Here is a 19,330-nt window from a genome sequence, read left to right as displayed (position 1 = left end):
TAACTTCCTGAGGACACTGACAGTGCACACAGTTTAGCAGTGTGTTCTTGAACAAATTATGTCTCAGCCTTCTTATGTACAGATAACATTTAAATTAGCAAATATATTCCAAGAGATGTATTCTTGGAATTCTCTGGCCCATACAATGTCGTGTGGCTGAAGAAAGGCCAGGATGGCTCTTTTCAAAGCAAAGGGCAGGCCCAGCACAGTGGTCTAGCAGCTAAAGTTCTCGCCTTGAATGTGCTGGGATCCCATATGGGCCCCGCTTCCCATCCAGCTCCCTGCTTGTGGCCTGGGGAGGCAGTCGAGGATGGTCCAAGGCCTTGGGACCCTGCACCTGTATGAGAGACCTGGAACAGCTCCTGGCTCCAGGCTTTGGATCAGCACAGCTCCAGCCATTGCAGTCGCTTGGGGAGTGAACCATCGGACGGAGGATCTTCTTCTCTGTCTCTCCTCCTCTATATATATATATCTGACTTTGCTATAAAAATAAATAAATCTTTTTTTAAAAAAAAGCAAAGGGCCCAGGGGCCACAGGAGAGGGATCTAAAAGCTGTGCTGATTGGAGACAGGTGTGATATTGAACAATTCAATGACATAGTTGACCTGGATTCTTACCCTAATTCTACCATAGCTTCATGTGTCCTTAAGCCAGTGCCTCACCATGCCTCACCATGCCTCAGTTTTTTTCATGCATTCACTTAATAAATATTTATGGGCTGGATATGCACCTAAATACTGGGATGCAAAGAAAAGTCAACAGACAATAGTCTTTGCCCTCACTGATGTACCACTCTGGTAAGGAGCAAGCCATGAACGTATCTGGGGCATACATATTGTAGACCCCCTTCACAAAGGCCCCCTTTTAAACAAAAATTTGCATAACTAATCTTGAAAGTTGACACACTTACTAAATATAATCAAAGAATCCTAAAAAAAAAATAGTGCATGTCAAGTTGTAATGCAATGTTCTCAAAATATTAGCAACATGAATGTTGTAATTGATGTTCTAACACAGCAGTATGAGCACTCCCAGCTGCTGCTCTAATTTTAACCAGACGCACGTTGCCATATGCAGCATGAAATCCAATCTCTAACTGTGCTATTTCTTTCTATTACTACCCATTTTATTATGTTTTATACGGAAAATTGATTTATATAAAATATCATGTAAACAGGGAGCATTTATCCCCATTTTTAAAAGAATTTTTTTATTCAAAAGGCAGAGACAGAGAAAAAGAAAGAGCAAGCAAACAAGCTCCCACATGCTAGTTCACTACCAAATGCTCATACTGGTTGGAACTGAGAGCTGGGGCCTCAACTCCCACATCAGTCCCAGGAATCCAAAGACCGGGGCCATCACCACTTCTCAGGGGCCACATTGGTGAGGAGCTGCAGTCTGAAGCCAGAGCTAAGGAGCAAACCAGGCACTGCAATAGAGACCTCAGGCATCTTAACTGCTGAGCCAAATGCCTGCTCACTACATTTACTTTTTAGTAAGATGTATTAATATAATATAGCAGGTACTTTTAAAAACATTTCAAAATAGGTTAAAATTAATTCTATTTGTGATAAACAAAAACAAGAGAGTTCTCCAAGAAAATAAAGGTACACGGTCTAGGAGTCACTGAAATTCATATTAAACAAAGATTTGGTGTGGTTCCCACACTGTATTAACTATAGAATGTCTGGAATTATGGAAAAGATTTGGTCAGACAACTAGGAGTGAAATGAGAAGAGCTAGAAGCGCTTGAACAACACAGTAGAAGTTTTTTTCTAAAATAGTAGGTAGTTAAGTAATAATGGAACTGATATCTTGTATATTTCCAGTCTGAGCTGAAAGAAGTTATGCAAGAAAACTTAAGAACTACGGTATTCTAGCTATTTCATCTGTACCTGCAACTTGCCACATTTTGTATAAATGAAGGTCTATTTCATGCTTATTAGATACCACAGTCAGAATCATCTCTGGACATAATGAATTTCTAGATAAAAACCCAATCTCCAAGGCAAGCATTCGCTGTGGCAGTTAAGATGCCATTTGAGCCCAGGTCTGTTCCCCGTGGCTGCTGCTTGCCAATGCCCATCAGGAGATACAGTAGGCAATGGAGCAGATACCATGTGACCCCAAATTTTTAAGTTCCATGCTCCTGCCTCTCTCCTGCCCCAAGCCCAGCTATTGTAGGCATTTGGGTTGGTAACGAATGGATGGAAAATCTTCATCCTTCTCCTACTTGGCATTTCAAATACATTTAAATTTAAAATTCCAAACACCCATAAAGCAATGCATTGTGAAGTCTATGCAATTATGACTTTCCTCCACTCAGTTCAGAATAAAAAAAACACAGAAGCAAACATAATTTATATGTTTTTCATGGCAGCCACCCACTAGATGGCACTAAAGATTCATTTTTTTTAGGAACCATGCCCTTTTTAAATAGAAAATCACAAGCAGAAATTATCTTTGTCATTATAATCCACTCTTTAGGAATGAAACATTAATATCAACCATTTATTTGTTCATTGAACATTTCTTAAGCCCACAATGCCAGCTGCAGGACCATGTCGTTCTGTGTCCCCAATCAGACGTAATGTCTGAATTCGTAAGAGTACCAGTTTGAGTCCCAGCTGTTCTACTTCCAATCTAACTCCCTGATGCACATAGAAAAGCAGAATGGCTCATACACTTGGGGTCTTGCACCCATGAGGGAGATCAGATGGAATTCAATTCTAGTAGTGAATCAGAGGCTGTCTCTCTTTTTCCCTTCCTCCATCCTTTCTACCCTCTCCCCGTGACTCTATTTTAATAATTAAATCACGCATTTTCTTTACAAAGAAAGAAAAGAAAAACAGTTGAGAACTGCCCAAAGCATGGGAGACCTGAAAGAAGCTCCTGGCTCTTGTCTTCAGATTGGCTCAACTCCAGCTGTTGGGGCCACTTGGGGAGTGAATCAACAGATGGAAGATCCGTTTGTATCTCTGTACATCTGCCTTTCCAATAAAAATAAATAAAATCTTTAAAAAACAAACCAGACAGACAGGCATGGTCCTATTGCAGTGTGGTGAAACAATAATGAGGACAGAAGTCAGAATCACACAAGTAGAAAAGTGAAATACAAAAAATTGGTAGACATTAATGGTAACGTGGGTAGCGCACAGAGGGATGCCTACTGAAGACCCGGTAAATAGGTGATTCTCAACTGAGCTTTAAAAGACAGTTACCACGGTGCCTTCTAAGCAGAACAAGTAGCTTGGACAAGCACAAAAGGCAGTTGATGGTCAGGATGCATACTGGGGTTGGGGTAAGGCAATGCAAGAAATGAGGTTGGCTGGCATTGGCAGAAGTAGGTTGAGGGGAACATACACAGCCATGGAGTTCTACCCTGATGTCAACTCTACTCTCATCTTGTTCAGACTGTCCTGGCCTCCAGACTCCCATGCACTGCTGGAATGCATTAGGCATTTTTTAAAAAATAATTACAGACTCTTCTCTATACCTTTCCTCCAATCATCTGTCTGAGTCATTCTTCCACCTTTAAATTTTTGCTCAAATATTACCACCTCAATAACAACTGTCCTGATCACTCCATTTCCATTGCACCCCAGCCCATCCCATATTGCAGATGTCCCTTACTCCACTTCATGGCACGTCTCATATTTGGACACCGTGTATAGTTGAGTCACTATGCTCATTGTTTATTCACTGCTTTCTCATCCTAGAAGACAATACCCACAAGAGCAGAAATTTTTGCTTGCTCCAACAATGACAGATCCACATCTGGTGCCCAACACACAGTCAAAAGTCCCTTTCATCATGGAATATACTCTTCTTGTTGGAAGTAAGCCATGAAGACATCTGGAAAAACACATTATAAGTTGAATCATACATGATGAATAAATGAAGGTACTAAAGAGTGACAAGGAACAGAAAAAGTTAAAATCACTAACAGGATAAAAGAGAGTGGATCAGAAGTAGGGACACTGAATAGAGAACCCAGACAAAGTATAAGAACAAGAGCTGGGTGTTGGCGTTATGATATAGTGATTTAAACCACTGCCTGCAATGCACATGGGTGCAGGTTCTAGTACCGGCTGCATTACTTCTGGACCAGCTCTTTGCTAATGCATCTGGGAAAGCAGCAGCAGATGGCTTGAGTCCTTGGGCTCCTTTACCAACATGGGAGACCTGAATGAAGCTCCTGGTTCCTGTCTTTGGCCGTGGCCTTGTTTTGCCCTGGCTGCTTTGGCTATTTAGAGAGTGAACCAGAAAATGGGAAATATCTCTTTCACTAACTGGCTCTTCTTCTCTCTCTGTTACCCTCCCACACTCTAACCCGCCCTTCCAAATAAATACAAAATAATAATAATAATAAAGAAATAAATAAAAAGAGCTAAAATAAGGAATATGGATGGAGAGGAGGAACTGAATTCAGATATTATAGAAATACTAACAGTAAAAAGAGTCCCAAGATAGCAAACAGATTGGTGCTTTTTATGGCTCACCTCCAAATACCAAGACAATTATGAAAGGATAAAAAAAAAAGTTACAACAAAAGAGGGCCAATAGCTCTGGGAAATAGCAACATTTGAGTCCAGTGGAAGAAGTACTACACTGCAGGGAAAAACAGGCATGGGTAGAGAAGGAGATGGAAGGAAATTTAGGGTTAGTGGATAGCAAGCTAGATGAGAGCTTTGAGACATATGTCAGTGTCAGCTACAGTGAACTCAGTGGGGCAAGCAATGAAGAGAAGCCACAAGATTTAGCAAATAGGAAGTAATTGGTGACTGACAAGCATGATTTCAGGGGCATAGCTGAGAGCAGACACTAGATTTCCCTGTTTTCGGGAGTATAATGCAACAACAGCAACAATTGAAGGATAAGAATCTTGGCTACAAAAAGGAAGAAAAGGGTGGTAATGTAGCACAGCAAATAAAGCATCCCATATGGGCACCAGTCCACATCCCGGCTGCTCCCTTTCCCATCAATATGGGATTGTTGTTCTTCCACTGTTTGAGTTTATCATTCTGTCTTATCAATAACAGACCCTTACTAAATGCCTCCAGTGTGGGTGCAAGGTTGGCTACCAAGGATATTTCATTTTAACAGAAAGATAAGTAATAGCCTTCATATGTGTATATATATTTATGACATATAGATATTATACACACATACATAGGTCAAAGCAATATAACAAGATAACACAAACTGCAAAATGAATAATACTGGCAAAATAGCTAAGAGAGTTCAAATGTAGATCCTTGAAATAATGAGAAAAGCTTCAGGAAGCAATGGGAAGCAGGCCTGACTTAGAAGGAAGGGTAGATTTAAGTAATAAAGATAGGAAAATGTTCCAGGCAAATTGGCCTTAAATGTGCTTGAACAATTTTAAGACGAATTTCATGGTTCCATTAGGGAATCCAGATCTCATCCTCTGGAGGTTTTCAGGATGAAGACTGACTTACATAATGTTTTTACAGTGAATGTGGAATAACTGTGTAGATCATTAGAGACCAGTGTAATACTTGATGTGATGGTGATAAAGCCCTGTATCATCTTTAAAACTCTACGCAATAAAGTTGGCAATGGAGATGGGGGAAAAAAACCACAACACTATGCCTGCCTAGACATGGGAAAAGGAAAAGTAGGCCAGTGGCACTGTAAGGTTTCAAGTTGGAGAGAAGGGAGACTGATAGCACCCTGGAAAGAATAAAGCAGGAACATTCAGAAGACAGTTTAGTAAGCCAAGGAGTCCAGGAAAGATTAAGACGTGGGGCTAACAGTGATGGGGACATAACTGGGTATAGATTATGGAAGATTGGGACAAAACCACTGGGAATAGGATTGACACTATTCAAAGTGTCAATCTCAGAATCACCAGCCCAAGAAGATGGGAAAAGGAGGGGAAACCGCAGGAAGGAGAATTGGTGATGAAGCTTTGGAGAAGCATCCTGGCTTGGATGGGCAGGAAATCAGAAGAAGCAGGTTTCCAGGTTGAGGAGACATGAAAAATACTCAAGAAATGATTGAGAAATGGTCAGAAACACGGTCACTCATGAGCTACAAGTTTCAATAGAAAAGAGGTAAGGGATAATCAGATAGTAATGGTAAGAAAGAGAAAATGGTGACAAAAACAGAGTTGAGAGTATCTTTGCAGGAATGCAGTGATGAGATTCCCCCAAACTGAATTAGTTGAAAAAGGGGTGAGGCCAAGGGAAGACTTGTTCGCCCTTCAGAAAGCATCAGGCTTTATTAACAAAATGTTAGTAAAGGACTCACTGAAAACACAACAGTTTTCAGGAGGCAGGAGAGCTCGGGATGAGCAAAGAAAGATCTTGAGGGGCCAACCCTGGAAGAGAAAAACAGCAATCAGGAGAGGGATGAGGTGAGAGGAATCACAGATTTTGAAGTAGAAAGGTGAAGGAGTTCTCCAGACAGCCCTGTCTTTCCTCAATTGGATGCAGCTGCTCAGAGTGTCCAGGATTGCCTGTTTAACAAGCTGAAAAAGGCAGCAGAGGCAACAGGGTATCCCAAGACTGTGTTCAAGTCCCAGTCAGGTTACCATGGGCTGGTCACCAAACTTCTCTTAAGACAACTGCCTCAAACAGTGACAATCTAGGCAAATGGATTCTAAGGTGGACTATATCAGCCAGTGGATTCTAGGGTGGTTTCATCGTGCTTGGAATGGAGAGAATGGCAGCAATTCAGAACAGTTGAACTGTCAAAACCACTTGAGCGGAGCCCTTGGAGCATGCCCCACATCGGGGATCCTGGGATGGTTGGGAGGCTGGGTGGGGCTTTTCCCTTTGTCTCTCTCCTGCCCCCCTAGATGCAGGAACGAAAAAAGAATGAGATAACAATGGTCTACCTCATTTTCCCCTATCCCTTGACCCTTTGTGCCCTAATCAACTATGTAAAGATTATCAACAAAATCAAAATAAAGAGAATTAAAAAAGAGAGAGAGAGAGAGAGACAACTGCCTCCAAAAGCTGTTCCAAGAGAAACTGCGACAACGCACCCATAAATTCAAAGCCCTTCTTAATAAGAAAAGTGAGGAACTCCTACCTTTGGAAATGTGACCCAGCATAAATAAAAGATGAAGCAAAGTACAGCCAAGTACCTGGGAGGGTAGAGTCCAAGTTCAGAGCAAGGATATATAGCACACCCAGGCGTGGTTTAGTAAGTTAGTCCAATATGCTTGAGCAGAGAAACTGCAGCTCCTGAGGCAGCACAGGTGTGGAGAGGGACCAGAGGCTGACAACGTCTAGGTAAGGACTATTTGAGGCTTTTATAGACATGCTTACATTTGGAAAATACATGTGATTGGCATATAAAAGCGGCATTTAATTCATTGAAATGTTCTATTTTTGAAGCAGCCACATTTCAGTAGTTTGATAGTTTTCATATTGTATCAAGTTCATCAGTTTTCATATTGTATCAAGTTCATCTCTGCCGTTCTCCTGCTATGTTTTTAAAAAGCTCCAGGCACTATGCCCAAAATGGGTAATGAAGACATCAGTTACCCAGCTGTCCACGGGTTCCAAATCCAGTCAGGAATGTCATGACCAGTGAGGCAGTCTGGCCTCTTCAGAGGCTTGGGCCACGGCAGACCTCCTGTCGGGCAGGGGCAGCCAGCAAGCTGGTACCATCTGTGGAATAGGCGAGATAGGGGTCTCAGATGTCAGGTGTGGCAGAGCCCTCCGAGGGCAAATCAAGAGTACACTTCGCAAAGAAGACAACAAAATGATCAAACTGAAAGGAGCTAGACGTGTTCATTTCCCAATTCGCCCGTGGGCCCACAAAGGCTTGTCTGCTCGCGGACAACATCCTCCACTGTCGCATTGTGACCACTCCTTGGCTGACGGGTAAAAGCAGCGTCAAACTGGCTCTGCTTGCTGGTTTCCGTTACACAGAAGTGTAGGATTCCAGGTGACAAACACTTCACCTCTCAGGTCACCATCACTCTGTTCCCTAGTGGGCCAAACTACAGTGAAGCCTTACCTAAAGGCTTCCCTGGCTGGTCCCCAGACCGAACCTCGAACCTGGGAGCTCCTTGTAACCCGCAAGTTAGGCCTGAGGAATTCCTGAAATAAAACAACCCCAAGGCCACGCAAGAACCCCCGAGGCTCACAGCACAGCAAAGGCGAAGAGAAATGCCCTCGGCCTAGAAGACATCTCAGCGCCAGACCAGAAAAAAAAAAAAAAAAAAAAAAACCTCCTACAACTCCCAGCAAGCTCCGGGCGGAGCACGTCCGAAGGGAACTGACGGCGCCGCGGACCAATGGGAGAGCCCGGCCTGCGTGCGTTGGGGCCAATCCAAGGGCGGAAATGAGGCCGTGTGTGGCACACCTGCGCGGCTGTTTCAGTGGGCCTGAGGCCTCTGGTCGCCACAGAGCTAGAGAAAGGGACAGGCTCCGTAACATGGTGACGCTGCCTACACTATGTCATTCCCTCCCTGCCTCGCTCTTTTCCTTCCCCTCCGCCGCTCCAAGTTCTTCAGCCGCCCCACCTCCGGCCCTTAGTTCGATCCCATCGCCCGTGGGAGGGGACAGACGAAGATGTGGAATTTCCAAAGCGTATTGGATGGTGGTAGCGTCACTCTGGAGGAAGGCGGGGCCCTGAGCGGCGAGGACCGCCCCTCTCGGACGGTGATTGGACCTGCGGGAGCAGCCGGGGCTGGTATTGGTGCAATGAGAGGCGCGTTTCTCCGGCCTTCATGGGCCCAGGAGCAGAGCTGCTGTGGCCGCTGAGGAACGCGGGGTGTGGCGGCTCTGTCGCCCCCCGCGCGCCCTCCACGGAGGGCTCCCTACCTCATTGCATTGGGGGTGTAGGGGAGAGGGTGGCGCTTGTCGCGTGGGGCCAGTGGGGCGGGAGGGCACCTGGAGGGGGTGGCGGTGAAGGGTGTAAGATGCAGGGGTCAGGGAGCTGGGCTGCGCGACCAGCGTGAGGCTTAGACCTGGAAGCTCATCCAAGGAAGGCTTGGGCGGCCGAGAAGGGCGGCAGAGGGTCTGGTATGGGATGCCGTGGAAAGGAGGGGTCCTCGCCACAGATCCTGCCTAGATCTGTGGGTGGGTCCTTCGAGGAGGCCTCCTACCGGGTGCCCTTTTATTTGCAGAGAAGAGAGTTCCTATGGTTTCTGTTCAGGTTCTGGAAACTTTCTCATTGGGTGGGTTTCCTCAGCGACTCCTTTACTTTAGAACGACCCAGGGTTGATTCTGATAATTGGGGATTATGTCAGCAAACGGGAAGCCGCTTCTGGGCTTCGTGCACAAACTCCCTAGTGGGACTGCACCCGGGAATTCAGGCAAGACGCACTGCCCTTCCTGCTTGGGGCTTTTTCAAGCCCCCCGGCTCTTGCCTTGTTTGCACACGGTTTGCACCAAGTGTCTGGAGCAGTTGGAACCCTTCTCGGTAGTGGACATCCGAGGAGGAGACTCAGACACGAGCTCTGAAGGGTCCATGTTCCAGGAACTCAAGCCACGCAGCATGCAACCGCAGATTGGCATCCTCTGTCCGGTATGTGATGCTCAGGTGGACCTGCCCAAGGGTGGAGTGAAGGCTTTGACCATAGACCACCTGGCCATGAACGATGTGATGCTGGAGAGCCTGCGTGGGGAAGGCCAGGGCCTGGTGTGTGACCTGTGCAGCGACAGGGAAGTGGAGAAGAGGTGTCAGACCTGCAAAGCCAATCTCTGCCACTTCTGCTGCCAGGCTCATAGGTAAAGATGGGAAACCCTACTGGGTGTGGCTTAGGAGCAAAGAACAGAGGGATCAGATACAGAAATCTGTTAGCGAGCAGATGAAAAGGAAAGCTTCCTCAAACACAACTGAATGCCAATGAACAATATATGGTGTGACAGCAAGTGTTTTAAAGCAATAGTTAACCCTGGTCAGCCTGGTAGAGTACGTGTAGTCATAATAGTAGTAAAAGTTCTTATAGACCTAAAGGATGCTCACCAGTTCCTTTCAGTGATCAGCATTTATATAGTAAATGGATGTGTTGGGTTCTGGAGAAACAGGAAGAGGAATACAATAGCATAACTCTGCCCCCGTCTCAGTTGGTCATTACATCTCTTACAGAAGGGTGAGCACAATTGTTATTCCATTATTAATTGAGGGAACGAACTAAGTATGTTATTTGGGCTCTGCAGAGCTGGTACCAAGTGTCAAGTGGAGCCCCGTGTCAGATCCTGTGCTGGCTATGATCTCGGCTCAGCACAGACCTGTGCTGCCCTCCCCGTGTAGGTGCTGAGAGGCAGCCCTCACGTAGGCTGCCCCGTGCCCTTGAGTCACTTTGGAACTTGGTGAGTGTGCTGGTTGAGGTGAATTGAATGGGGCAGATGATGCCTTTCATTACACTTGGTGAATAGTGTACAGACAGATCATTCTTTGTCCTTATTCCAACCCCTTGTCCCCTACCCATTCCAGGACATCAGATTATAAAGTGAGCCAGGGTTTAGGACTACCCTAAAACAGTTGTTAAGTTCTGGCTTCCATTTGTTTTCTGGCCTCACCAACAGAACGGTTGAGTAGTCTTCAGTCTTTCTATTTTTAGCTTGTAACTATGACTACCTTGCGTCTAGCTAAACAGCTGCCCCTGTTTTCTCTGCAGCCATTTTTCTGGTGCCTGGACAGGCACATGAGCCTCCAGTTGATAAGATGCTAACGGAGAAACTGTGAGCTGTCACTGGTTTCTTAGGAATTTCTCTGAATTTCTGGAGGCCTCCAGAAAAGGGAATTGAAAGAGAGCTTTTATTTGGCCGTCCCCTGATTTCACTTTCTAATAATGCTAATGACTTGAGGGACATTGTAGCCTGCTGAGTTGGGTGATAGAGTTATTGGTCAAGGGAAATGCCTCATAGTACTCTGAATGGCAGCTGGTGATACTTTGCTGTCAGACCCAGCTAGCTGCTTTTGAATTGCTTGGGTTGTTATTATGTCATATAGCAGTTTCCATCTCTTAGTGTTGGTTTTCCATCGTGCTGTCAGTTCTAGCTTGACGTAGGGAGCAGGCTATAGCTTGTGTCTAAATTTGCGACATGAACTCTGGGCAGGGTTTTCTGGAGGTGTTTAGGCTGAGTGTTGTTGCAACAAGACAGCCCTAATGTACTCTTCAACAGCAGCCTTTTCATATAAATATTATTCCCACGACTTTACAGCTGAGGAAACACAATCAGAGAGGCTAAAGCAGTTAGTTAGAGATTAGAGGAAGGAATTACCTCTCTGCTGAGCCTATTCCATAATAGTCCTGTTCTGACTTTGCCCCTAGGCGGCAGAAGAAAACCACTTACCACACCATGGTGGACCTCAAAGACCTGAAAGGCTACAGCCGGATTGGGAAGCCTATCCCATGTCCTACTCACCCCACCGAGGAACTGAGTCTGTTCTGTGAGCGCTGCGACCGTCCTGTGTGCCGGGACTGTGTGGTCGGGGAGCACCGAGAGCATCCTTGTGACTTCACCAGCAATGTCATCCACAAGCATGGGGACTCGGTACGGGAAATTCTCAGAGGCACTCAGCCCCACGTGGAGGCCCTGGAGGAAGCACTGGTTCAGATCAAAGATCTCAGCAGTGCACTCCAGGAGCGGGTGGAGGCTGTGGCCGCCGACATCCGCACCTTCTCTGAGGGCTACATCAAGGCCATCCAGGAGCACCGGGACAAGCTGCTGAAGCAGCTGGACGACATACGGGCCCAGAAGGAGAACTCGCTGCACCTGCAGAAGGCACAGCTGGAACAGTTGCTGGCAGATATGCGGACTGGAGTGGAGTTCACTGAGCACTTGCTGACCAGTGGCTCGGACCTGGAGATCCTCATCACCAAGGGTGTGGTGGTAGAACGGCTCAGGAAGCTCAACAAAATTGAGTACAGTGTCCGTCCTGGAGTGAACGATAAGATCTACTTCTCTCCTCAGGAGAAAGCAGGCCAGTGCCGTGGCTATGAAGTTTATGGGGCCATTAATACCAAAGAGGTTGATCCCACCAAATGTGTTCTTCAAGGAGAAGGTAGGAGGGCCTTTCTTGCTGGCACCAAGAGGGCAGTGACCTGCTAAAAGGATCTAAAGGGCAATAAACCTGCCCCTCACCATCTCCTGGCCCCTTTCCTTCTGATTCGCTCTGGTCCTAGAGGACAGGCAAGATTCACTTATTCAGTGTCGTTGGGGGCTGGACACTTTCTCACTTTAGGAAAGGAGCAACCACTAAGGAACCAAGGCATCATGCTTTGTTTGTGTCAGGTGACAGGGCTGGGACAATGCCCGTAGGAGAAATCATCACTGAGCATGTCAGAGAGAGTCGTGCCTGCTCAGAGGTGGGTGTGGCAGGCCCTGAGTTGCTTGTGTCAAGTTCTTTTTATTTTATTTTTTTTTATTTTATAAGATTTATTTTTGGTGGAAAGTCAGATTTACAGAGAGAGCGAGAGACAAAGATCTTGCATTTGTTGGTTCACTCCGCAAAACGCTACAATGGCCAGAGTTGAGCTGATCCAAAACCTGAATCAGGAGCATCTTCCGGGTCTCCCACGTGGGTTCAGAGTCCCTAGGCTTTGAGCCATCCTCTGCTGCTTTCCCAGGCCACAGGCATGAAGCTGAAAGGGAAGTGAAGCAGCCAGGACACCAACTTGTGCCCATATGGCATCCCAGCACATGCAATACAAAGATTTAGCCACTAGGCTATTGTGGTATACCTGCTTATATCAGGTTCCAAAGGGACTTTGAGAAGAATGAGGGAGACATGAGACAAGATGGTGTTTCTCTTATGTTTGATGCTTCTTTTGATTTGTGTACACCTCATAGTGTGGGTCTTAAAAGGATGTGGTAAATGTTTAGTGAGGAAGAAAATGGTTTCTCTTGACCCATATTCTCTCCCTAAAGGAAGCATGTTCTTCAAAGGTATATTTCATGAGTCAGTCTTGGTGAGAAAATTGTATCCTAGAGTCATCCTGGCTCTGGTACATAAATTTGTAACTGTTGGGAAGTTACAGATCCCTTTGAAAATATTGTCTCCCCAGAAACACCTATCAATGTGGACAATTCCAGCAGAGTCTTGGACCCTTTGTAAACTTCTCCATAGACTCATAGGTAGTTCATGAACCCTAGATTAAGTAACCCTATTCCATGTGAATGCTTGATAAGTCTATAACTGTTGGGTATTACAACCTTGGCATGAACTACAGAGTTGGGGATTATTGTGGCAGGCAGAGTCCCAGCTGGTCAGCTGAACTCCTGCCTGTTCCAGTATGATCCAAAGTTAGGAGAGGATAGCTTTGGGTGATACTAGCCTCTCTATAGGTTTTCTCCTCAATTCTCTGGGTAAATTCTGAGTGTTTTTCAGGGCTGCTTTGTGACTAAAAGTAAGGTCCAGAATCCCATCTGATCCAAGAGCAGCTACTGGCTCAGAGATGACGTGACTTGCTGGGAGGGATTCCCAAGAGGGAGACCGAGGGGAAGAGAAGACAACTGCGTCATTGCAATAAACAGGAAGCACAGCCCTTTGTTCTAAAGACAAAGCAAAGGGAGTCTGGTCTGGGGATGTGATCATTGCAGTTTGCCTTCAAGTGAGGATGAGTGTTTGTCATTTGCAGATCTCCACCGAGCCCGAGAGAAACAGACAGCTTCTTTCACCGTGCTCTGTAAGGATGCCACAGGAGAGAACATGGGAAGAGGCGGAGACAACATTCGTGTTGCTGTTGTCCCTAAGGATAAGAAAGACAGGTTTGTATCACACAGTTGTATGTCACGGATAAGCAATGTGGAAACTGGGAACATGAGGTCTTTTGAGGCAGTGGTTCATCTTCCCTTCCTGGGATGCTATAAAGACACATGTTGTGACCAGCCATGCAAATGGGTTGTCTTAGGTGGGTTTACGTCTTTGTTGTGTTCTCTCCAACATGAGTCTGCCCTTTAATGTGTTCACCCCAAGGTTTGGATTAGACTGGAAATTTCCTGTTGGGCTAAGTGATGCCTTCAAAATTCATCCCTCCCTTGCTACTCAATTGTGCCAGGAGCATAGATTTATATTACTTCTGCATTTGGTAAGGAAGAATGATAGAGCACAACAAGATATATCTGAGGCCCCTGATGGTCCCACAATAACATTTTCAAGGAATTCAGCTGAACATTAGACTAAAGTAGAACTTATGCTACTTACCTTCCATTATACAGTTAAATTCAGAGGCAAGGGGAAGAAGCATCCTGTTAGGGGGATATTTAAAATCAGTGTTGAGTGGGATGGGATGGAGTTCACATCCTAAGAGAGCAGGGAACTGACGTAGCTCCAGGGGCATGAGTGGTGTTTTGAATTCTTACTTCCATCCCTTCCCAGTCCAGTCAGAACAGTGGTCCAGGATAACAAGGATGGGACATACTTTGTTTCCTATACCCCCAAGGAGCCTGGTCTGTACACCGTGTGGGTCTGTGTCAAAGATCAGCATGTGCAGGTGAGTACCACCTGAGCCTGTGCTTGCTTCCCTTCCTTTCCCCTGTCTCTCCTTGGTTCTGCTGTCTCAGGATCTGGAGTCATTTTATCACAGGGTCAGCTGAATACAGAGATGAATAGGATACTCTTCTTCATTGCTCATCACTACAGAAATGGCCCAGATTTTACTACTCATTTTCCTGCTAGAAGATGCTGATGACCATTAAAGCTATCCCGTTTTGCTTCCTAGTGGTTACATTTATGTTTCACCATTCTCATGGTGGGTTTGTTAGAATTCTTAATTTGGGCAAGATGTGTTGATCTGAGGATGCAGTCCAATAGCAGACAAGCATGCACATTCAAGAGATAAACAGGCTCAGCGTTTCCCAGTTCTGTTCAGCTTGTGAACTTAATGAAAAGCATCTGGAAGGGTTGTGTCCTCTCAGCTGACCAGTCATCTGTCTGCCTAACCATGGGATTCTCCAATCTGTTTTAGAGATGTGGTTGTCTATTGCCATGATGACTGTGCCTCCTCCACAAACAAGCATAACTTTCTGGTTTAGAGATTGTGAAGCTTTGAGAATTGCATAATACATATTCAGCAATATTTCTCTGCTGACATCGGAGTAGTCAGAAGTCCTTGCAGCCAGAAATCACCCTGACAAGAACAATACAACAGCATATGGCGTTCTCGTGTGGTTGATGCTTGTGCCCTAGAAAGACTCATGCTCAGTATAGCTACATGGCGGTGTCAGAAATGGCAACAGGTTACATCCATTTTTCCGTTTTCCTCAGAACTACTCAGGGATATCACCTAGACTGAATCAGTAAAAGCTTCTGAAGTTCTAGGCCAGGAGTGGAGTGCTAAGGCCAGGAGGGACTTGTAAATCTACGGCAGGCTGATTTTTAAGTTGTTAATTTTGTATAGCCCGTGAATGATGCTATAAATATCCAAATGGCCCTCAGGAGAAACAAAGGGTCCCCACCCCTGTTTGACTGTGTGCTTTGTGTTCTCTCAAACGACATGGCTGTCACACAGTGACAGACACATTACAACACTTAGTAGGTATTTCTCATTTAACATAGGATGGAGACTACAGAAGTAAAGTTATCCTTGAAGGACAAGAGGCAGATGAAACAGTACTGATTTGACAGTTGTTGGCTATGCATATCTAACCCTTCTCTGTCCCCTGTGACCTCACAGTTCCTGACTAGGAGGATGAGTAAAGAGGTGTGTTGAGTCCAAGGTAAACAGGTGGAAAGAGAAGCTAGCTCGGTATGTGAGGAGAGGCGGCACCTGTCTACAAAACTGAACAAAGGCCTACAGGCCATCCTCCCTCTTTGGTCACAACCTTCTACTTGTATCCCCTGAGATTCCTCAGAATTGCAGAGCAGAGTCAATCACATCAAGAGCACACATTGGATGACTGACGTGTCATAGGTCCACCTGCTTCCACTCCATGCAAGTAACACAGAATCCATTCAGGACAGTTAACCCTCCTGTGGAGCTGGCCTCCGCTCATCTTGGGTGCTCAGGCCCCTGCTAAGGCAGATGTCATTGAAACAAGAGCTTACCTGGTGTCTGAATCAGCTGTGCACATCCAGCTACAAGGGAAGGATTCATGATTGTGCAGAGTCTTTAGAATGTGCAGTGAAAGGCATGGTGGAAGGGCTACACAGACTGCTTGGTTCTTTTTTAAAGATTTTTTTTTTGAAAGTCACAGTTATGGAGACTGATGGGGGGGGGGTAGTAGGGAGAAGGAAAGATCTTCCATCTATTGGTTTACTCCCCAAATGGGCACAGTGGCTCAGAGTGCACCAGGCTGAAACCGGGAACCAGGAATTCCATCTGGATGTCCCACATGGGTGATTGGGGCTCAAGTGCTTGAGCTACAATTATGGTTCTCCCAGGCATGTTATCAGGGAGCTAGATTGTAAGTGGAACAGCTGGAACTCAAACAGCACTCTGATGTGGTATGTCAGTGTCACAAGCTGAACTTGCTGCACCATAGTACTGGCCCCACTGCTTGGTTCTTTTCACTGCGTTTTTATCTTCCCCCACCCAGCTGAGCAGAGGTCTTGTGATCCCCCTCTTGCTGTCCTTGACCCTCCAAGGGAAGGCTGTGTGACAGACTGTGCATCCGCAGTGATGCTCAGCAAATGCTGCTCATTCATATGGTGCTGTTCTTTGCTCTTGCTCTCAACACTGAAGGGCTCGCCATTCACTGTGACCGTGAGGAGAAAGCACCGCCCCCACACAGGTGTATTTCATTGTTGTACCTTCTGCTCCAGTGGAGGACAGAAGACTGCCCGCTGTGCCTGTGGCGGCACCATGCCAGGTAAGGAGGATGGTCATTACCAGCTGGGCCTGCCAGCCAGCAGGGAGAATCAGGTGACAACCCCTCACTGTCACCAACCACAAGGTGTAGGACATTTTAGGGAGTACATTCTGTATATGTAGAGAGATAACAGTGCTCTAAGTTTCATTAAGATCCTTTGTTTTAAATGGAAATATGAAAGAGATTTCCGGATGCAGCTAGGGCTGGAGAGTGGATAATAAACCAAGCCAGTCTAGTCCACTTCTATGGGTGGGAGTGGAGGGAGGCCAACCAGACAAGATATGTAATTATTTAAAAGTAGATAAATAAATAACTTTAACATGGTGGGCCGTAAAATAGCCAGTTGCACATTTCAGGATCTCCCTCCCCACATTTTTAAAGTTTCTACTCACCTCTTTTTTTTTTTTTTTAAGCACTTTACAGTTAAGATGCAAACCAATTCATTTACAATTCATGTTCAGAACTAATTCATCTCCTTTTGTGAGCAATTTTTTCTTCCAGATTTATTTCTTTATTTGAAAGGAGTTACAGAGAGGAGAGACAGAGGCAGGTCTTCTGTCCACTGGTTCACTCCCAAATGACTGCAGTGTGAGGGCTGGGCCAAGCTGAAGTCAGGAGCCAGGAGCTTCATCTGGGTCTCCCACAAGGCTGGCAGGGGCTTAAGGACTTGGGTCATCTTCCATTGTACATGCTAATGCTTGTGTGCATCAGCAGGGAACTGGAATGAAGGTGGAGCAGCTGCAACTCAAGCTAGAGTTCATATGGGATACTGGCATCATAAGCAGCTATTTAGCAATGCCACTACACTAGGCCCCATAAATTCTCTAAAACTATCTTAGAACTTTGGCTAACATTACCTGATTTGCTATACTTGGTCTGGGTGGGAGTCTTGATGGTAGAGGATTCAGATGGCTTGTTCCTCTTGTCAGGTTTCTCCTTCGTATTTTCATTCTCCTGAGGCCAGATGTTGCCATGAGGTTTAATGTCCGTGAAAACTGCTGGACTCCATTCTAATGGTTGTTTTTCCCTTTGTTTTTTGCATCAATAGGTGGGTACCAAGGCTGTGGCCACGGACACAAAGGCCACCCAGGTCGTCCCCATTGGTCATGCTGTGGAAAGTTTACCGAGAAGTCCGAATGCACAAACACGAGTGGGCAGAGTACACCAAGGAGCTTGCTCAGGACTGTGGCACTCTGACACTCTCTTGGCCTGTTCAAGCTGTAGCCAGGGGGAATCCAAATTATCAGAGTACCCCAGACCTTGATTACTTCCAAAGAGACAGATGGAATTAAAAACAAAGTGCCTTAGCTTATGTTAGAGTTCAAGTGCTTTTTTATGAGTTACTCACTGCTTGCTTTTGTGGGTGGTTGTGAACAAAAGACATTTCTCTTGAAGGGTCAGTTTGGAATGTCCTTTCTATGATACAGGAGTCTCCTTTCTGTTTTGTACAAGTGTGCAAGTATCTGTACCATTGGAATTTAGAGAACCTGGTGTGTGGGGGGAATTGGTGGTAATTTAGTTTTTGCCTCTAATACATTCTAGCCTATGTTATTTTTCACTGAACTACATAATATTGTCCCTCAAAAAATAAAATATTTCTGTCCACTTTCTTTTAGTACACTTTCAGTGGATTTATTGATAAATGGCTCTCATGAGCTTCATAACATATTGCTATTTTAATGGGTAGCACCTCTTCCCTCTCTACACTGAGCCTGGAAGGTTATTATCTGCTCAAGGGCATACAAAGTTAATAAAGGTACTGGTATTGAAACAGAACACCATCCATTTATTGCAATTCTCTTCATGCCAAGCAATCTAGATCTCAAGTCTAATTATCAGTCTTTGCTTTTGCGTATACAAGGGGATTTCTAAAAGATTACTTGCATACTCATACCTAGAACCTCACAGCTTGGAAGTTAGGGTGGCTCTTAGCTGCTAGAGAACTCTTTGGAGAAGATGTGGTGATAACACCTGAACCCCTGCCCAGGTCTTCACTGTGGGCTTTTTTGTGCTCTTCTAGGACTCTTTGTTTCTTCTAGAGCAACAAACTCAGCAAGTATCAAATATTATTACTAAAATCTCCATAATGGAGGGGGGGGGTGCAGAATACAGGTTAATCTGCCTGTTGGGCCCGGCGCAGTAGTCTAGCAGCTAAAGTCCTTGCCTTGCACATGCTGGGATGCCATATGGGCACAGGTTCTAATCCCAGCAGCCCCACTTCCCATCCAGCTTCCTGCCTGTGGCCTGGGAAAGCAAGTAAGGACAGCCCAAGGCCTTGGGACCCTACACCCACATGGGAGACCCGGAAGAAGCTCCTGGCTTTGGATCAGCTGAGCTCTAGCATTTGTGGCCATTTGAGGAGTGAATCAGCAGACGGAAGATTTTCCTCCCTGTCTCTCCTCTCTGTATGTCTGACTTTCCAATAACAAATAAATAAATCTTTAAAAAAAAAAAAATCTGCCTGTGGCCCCAGTATCCCATACAGCTGCTCTACTTTAGATCCAGCTCCCTGCCAATGGCCTGGAAATCAGCAGAGGATGGCCCAAGTTCTGAGCTCGTGACTCCCAGCTTCAGATAAAGA

General features: G+C 45.6%; 1 protein-coding gene across 2 annotated transcripts; it reads left to right on the top strand.

Moving 5' to 3' along the window:
- The first annotated feature begins 8,751 nt into the window (after positions 1–8,751).
- On the top strand, positions 8,752–18,061 carry TRIM45 (tripartite motif containing 45). 2 transcript variants are annotated; one of them, XM_040998683.1, is made up of 6 exons: positions 8,752–9,717; positions 11,268–11,946; positions 13,577–13,707; positions 14,318–14,432; positions 16,623–16,749; positions 17,798–18,061. In XM_040998683.1, the coding sequence occupies exons 1-6, from the start codon at positions 9,230–9,232 to the stop codon at positions 17,944–17,946; spliced, it is 1,689 nt and encodes a 562-aa protein (XP_040854617.1). In that variant the 5' UTR covers positions 8,752–9,229; the 3' UTR covers positions 17,947–18,061. The 2 variants fall into 2 exon arrangements, with proteins under 2 accessions (XP_040854617.1, XP_040854616.1); XM_040998682.1 differs by having other exon boundaries at positions 8,754–9,717; positions 11,268–12,001; positions 13,578–13,707.
- Positions 18,062–19,330: the final 1,269 nt, after the last annotated feature.

This window comes from Ochotona curzoniae, unplaced genomic scaffold (assembly GCF_017591425.1).
Source record: "Ochotona curzoniae isolate NIBS_2020 unplaced genomic scaffold, NIBS_Ocur_1.0 scaffold_1037, whole genome shotgun sequence".
Classification (NCBI taxonomy): Eukaryota; Metazoa; Chordata; class Mammalia; order Lagomorpha; family Ochotonidae; genus Ochotona; species Ochotona curzoniae.
Note: the sequence above shows the minus strand (reverse complement) of the source record. Positions and strands in the feature narration are given on the sequence as shown.